This window comes from Acanthisitta chloris, unplaced genomic scaffold (assembly GCF_000695815.1).
Source record: "Acanthisitta chloris isolate BGI_N310 unplaced genomic scaffold, ASM69581v1 scaffold4216, whole genome shotgun sequence".
In the NCBI taxonomy this organism is placed as follows: Eukaryota; Metazoa; Chordata; class Aves; order Passeriformes; family Acanthisittidae; genus Acanthisitta; species Acanthisitta chloris.
In genome coordinates, this window is record NW_008676327.1 from 70,315 (window position 1) to 74,689 (window position 4,375).

Here is a 4,375-nt window from a genome sequence, read left to right on the forward strand (position 1 = left end):
CTGTCTCCTTCTTAGAGGGAGTCACAGCTGTCCTGGGATAGGGGTAGAGAGGGGAAAGAGGAAATGCTGTTGAGACAGCCAGGAAATGCTGTTGAGGCACCCTAAGGAACATGAACCACCACAAGTCTGTCCTGGGACAGGGGTGGAGAAAGGCAGGAAATCTTGAGGCAGCCAAGGCAACAAGCATGGACCATGGCAGGTCTGTGCTGGCACAGTCATCAGCCAAGAGGGTGGCAGGCCACCTCCTGGCCAGCAATGTCTCTCTGTTTCCATCAGTACTACTCTGCTCCATACACCTATGAGCTGGCCCTGAAGTACCTGAACATTGCATTCACCATGGTGTTCTCCTTGGAGTGCGTCCTCAAGATCATCGCTTTTGGCTTCCTGGTGAGTGGCTGCTCCTGTTCTTTATGAGGTTGTTAATTTGGACTTTGGCAGCACACAGATCACAGAATGAAGGTGTTAATAATGTGAGGTTGTTGCTACCTATTTTGGATCCTGGCCTGAGAGCTGCTTTTAGGCTGGAATCGCTCCTTTGGTTCTCATTACCCTTCCCACTGCTGGATGCTGCTGGGGAAAGCCACACCACTGATTTACTTCTTGCCTTGTTTCTACTGTACTCTGATGCCTGGACCATGTATGTGCTGTGCTGCTGCTCTGTTAAAGCCAACTACTGCTGTACATGCTGGTGGCTGTGGTCCCTTGTCCCCAGGAGTCAGGAGGTGCTGGTGCACTGCTGTCCTTGGGCTGTATCAGTTAGATCAGACCTGAGCAGCAGTGAGACTTCCCTGCCTGATTCACAGTCCTCAAGTGCCCAGCTGCTCATTTAGGATTTGAAGCCACTGATTGCTTTTTCTTCAGCTATTCTTTGCTGCTTATGGGAGATGAGGTCCTCTAGCAGGATGGTTTCTAGCCACCCTCCTTGCTACCAGTAGCACCAGTCATGGTCACCGGCTGCTGAACAAATAACAGGGGCTGAGATGGGTCCAGGTGCCTATGAAGAGGAGGGTAAAACAGCCTCCTGACTGTGAGGACCAGCACAATGAGCTGCTGCAGCCTGACCTGAGCTGTCTGTGGCTGCTTCCCCCACTCCCATTTTCCAGGGTGGCCTGTTTGATGCATGAATCATCTCCTAGGAGAAGCTTCTTGCTGCAAACATGCTCAGGTCTGCCACTGTCTCAGACACAGGATGGTATACTGGACCGTGGCTGCATACAAATAGGCTGCCAGGTCTCCACCATTGTCCATGAGCAGCTTTGGCCCATGGCCCAGCACCCATCAGACCTGCCATTGCTGGGCTCAAATCAATGTTGCCTCTTTTCTTCATTTTGTAGAATTATTTCCGGGACACTTGGAACATCTTTGACTTCATCACTGTCATTGGCAGCATTACAGAGATCATCCTGACAGACACCAAGGTGAAGCAGGGGCTGGGAACAGTGGGGCATACTGCAGTGGGGTGAGGAGCTCCCACTTCCTTCTGACCCTCTCATTTCCTCACAGCTGGTGAACACCAGCAGCTTCAACATGAGCTTCCTGAAGCTTTTCCGAGCTGCTCGGCTCATCAAGCTGCTCCGCCAGGGTTACACCATCCGCATCCTGCTCTGGACATTCGTGCAGTCGTTCAAGGCAAGTCTCATGTGCCCTAATCTCCTCCCAGGCCACACTGATGTGCTGCTCCCAAATGCAGGCTGTTCCCATAGTCTTGTTGGAGAGATGGATCGGCACAGCTTACCTGCCCACTGTGCTTTTTGTACTTTGGAGCTGGACCTGTGATAAAGAATATGACTCATCTGCTTCTCTTACAGGCACTCCCCTACGTCTGCCTCCTGATCGCCATGCTTTTCTTCATCTACGCCATCATTGGGATGCAGGTGAGCACAGACATCTCCATGTGCATCCCTCTGGCATGGACAAGCTGTGCCAGCATGTCCTCAACATTATACACAGCAGCAAGCCTTGTGCCTGCCTGTCATTGCTTCCTGCAGTCATGGTGTCCAGGAAGGTCCCGAGGGTGGAACAGCTTGTTTGGGAGCTGCAGAGCCACGTACTCTGGGGAAAATCCCAGGGTCTTGTTCAGTCAAGCTCCACAGCTGCTTTCCTAGCTTGTACCTTTGGAGATGTAGCCTTGAGGACTCAGCTGGGCATCCTGTGTGGTGGCTGCTTGCAAATCATCACCTCTTTGTTTAAAAGTTACATCCTATCTCCAACCAGAAATCCCCCAGGGACTGATTTCATGCCTGAGGGACCCAGTGAGCAGCCTTCTGTCTTTCCCATCTGAATGGCTGGATCATGGTGGTGATCCACACAATCCACCTTGTTCCCTCCACAGAGGGTTCATGTTGTAGCCATGACACTGATGATCTGCTTGAGCACTCATGCTTAGGGCCCTGCAGTGACCCTCTGGCTGGTGGGAGGTCTGCAGAGCAGGGGGAGATGTCAGCTTTGCAGGCTTCAGCTGGTAAATAAGAAGCACGTGAGCCAAAACCCTCCGCTCCGCACGTGCCGCGGGGCTGGCTCACTTCTGCGGTGACTAAATCCCACGCTGAAGATCTGACAAAGCACCTTCCACGACGAATACTTGGGATGTGGAGCTGCCTGACGAGCAAGTTGCTGCAGTACCCACCCCACTCCCCCCAAAATCTGCCTGCCCGGGCAGTGCAGTGGCTCCCCACTTATGCTGCTTGGCAGTGCTGGTGTGTTTAGGATCTTCCACCCCCTCTCTTCCACCCCATGGCTGGTTTTTGCTGCTCTGTCCTACACATCTCTGCACCAGCTCCAGGTGTTCTCAGTACTAAACAGCCGCCATCTGACTCAGCCCCCCTGCCTGCTGTGTGGTAGTATTTGATTTATTTTTTTATTTTTTTTTTAACACCATTGTGAACAAATCCCCAAGCAGTAAAGTCTGTGGGCGTTATTTGAGCAAAATAGCTGGAGGCAGAAAATATTCTACAATTACACATTCCAAAAAACCTGTACAGGGAAAAAATACTCTGCAGTTAGTGTATTTTTAGGTTCAGGGAAAGGGGAATAAATATTTAACAGTAATAACAGCACATTTTTCCGATTTGAGGCACTTTATGAATGTTCGTTATGTCTTTCCATGGCCTTGACTGTGGGTTGTTGTGAGGATATTGTCCATGTTTTGGGCTTTGTTGCCTCTCTTGGCCCTGGAGATGATAGTCCTAGGTGTCTGGCTGTCCATGGTGGGTTAGCAGTCAGTCTGTCCTCCTTCCCTGAGCCATTCTCCACCCTGTTTGTATTGCTGTGCCTGACCCCAGCATCATATACCTTTTTTCCACCAAGGTAAAAGCTCCTAGGAGTTTCCAGGAACATGACTCAGCACTCAGCTTTGGTGCTGGAACTTCGTCCCTGCACCTCCAATGTACTTGGGATCACTGAGTGCCATGCAGTGCTCAGATGCTACATGTAACTCAGCAGAGGGATGGATATGGAGCACTTGGACTCAGTTGATCCCAGGTCCTCTGTGCTCCTGTTTCTATGGTAGCTCAGCCTCTCACAGCCTTTGCCACCCACCGCAAATCCCTGCCAAGGAGAGGAGAGTCTCCTTCCCTGATGGCTGCTTGGTGCTGGCTCCTTGGCATGCTGGTTGTGCACCAGCCTGTGTTTGCTGGGGTACTTTTTGTAGAATCAGAGAATGATTTGGGTTGGAAGGGGCTTTAAAGGTCATCTAGTCCAAGCCCCCTGCCATGGGCAGGGACATGTTCAACTAGGTCAGGTTGTCAGAGTGCTGTACTAACTAACCTTTAATGTTTTCAGGGATGGGAATGTGAATGTGCCGCCACTTCCCTGGCTGATGAGTTCTTGCTGGAAGAGCTGAGCCCTTTTTCTTTCTCCTGTAGGTTTTTGGCAATATCAAACTAGATGAGGAAAGCCACATTAACCGGCACAACAACTTCCGCAGCTTCCTGGGCTCCCTCATGCTCCTCTTCAGGTAAGCAGCCATAGAAAATGCTCCTCATCATGTCAGAGATGTATTTAATTTGGGCAGGGGCTTGCACAGCTTCTTGTGAGGTTTCTCCTGTGGGCATCCTGCCTCAACTCCATCCTGTGCCACCACGAGCTGCTGAGCACGGCTGTGTTGGGTGCAGGAGTGCCACGGGAGAGGCATGGCAGGAGATCATGCTGTCCTGCCTGGAGGGCAAAGGCTGTGAGCCAGACACGACAGCAACGTCTGGGCAGAATGAGAACGAGCGCTGCGGCACCGACCTGGCCTACGTTTACTTCGTTTCCTTCATCTTCTTCTGTTCTTTTCTGGTGAGTTCCTTCCCCTGAGAGCCCTGGAAATCTCCCTCATCAGCACTCTAGCCATAGGGTCATCTTCTATTATCTTCCCATGATCACTTTCTTCTCT

The 4,375-nt window shown here is 51.3% G+C and overlaps 1 protein-coding gene across 1 annotated transcript in view; it reads left to right on the forward strand.

Moving 5' to 3' along the window:
• The window catches only part of LOC103803517 (voltage-dependent R-type calcium channel subunit alpha-1E), a gene marked incomplete at both ends in the record, with an annotated part of 78,717 nt that overhangs the window by 62,316 nt on the left and 12,026 nt on the right, over positions 1-4,375 (forward strand). The window contains 6 exons of the mRNA XM_009076078.1: positions 277-387; positions 1,335-1,418; positions 1,504-1,629; positions 1,809-1,874; positions 3,864-3,955; positions 4,113-4,278. Of these exons, the coding sequence (XP_009074326.1) occupies positions 277-387; positions 1,335-1,418; positions 1,504-1,629; positions 1,809-1,874; positions 3,864-3,955; positions 4,113-4,278 (645 nt within the window). The remainder of the gene's footprint in view (positions 1-276; positions 388-1,334; positions 1,419-1,503; positions 1,630-1,808; positions 1,875-3,863; positions 3,956-4,112; positions 4,279-4,375) is intronic.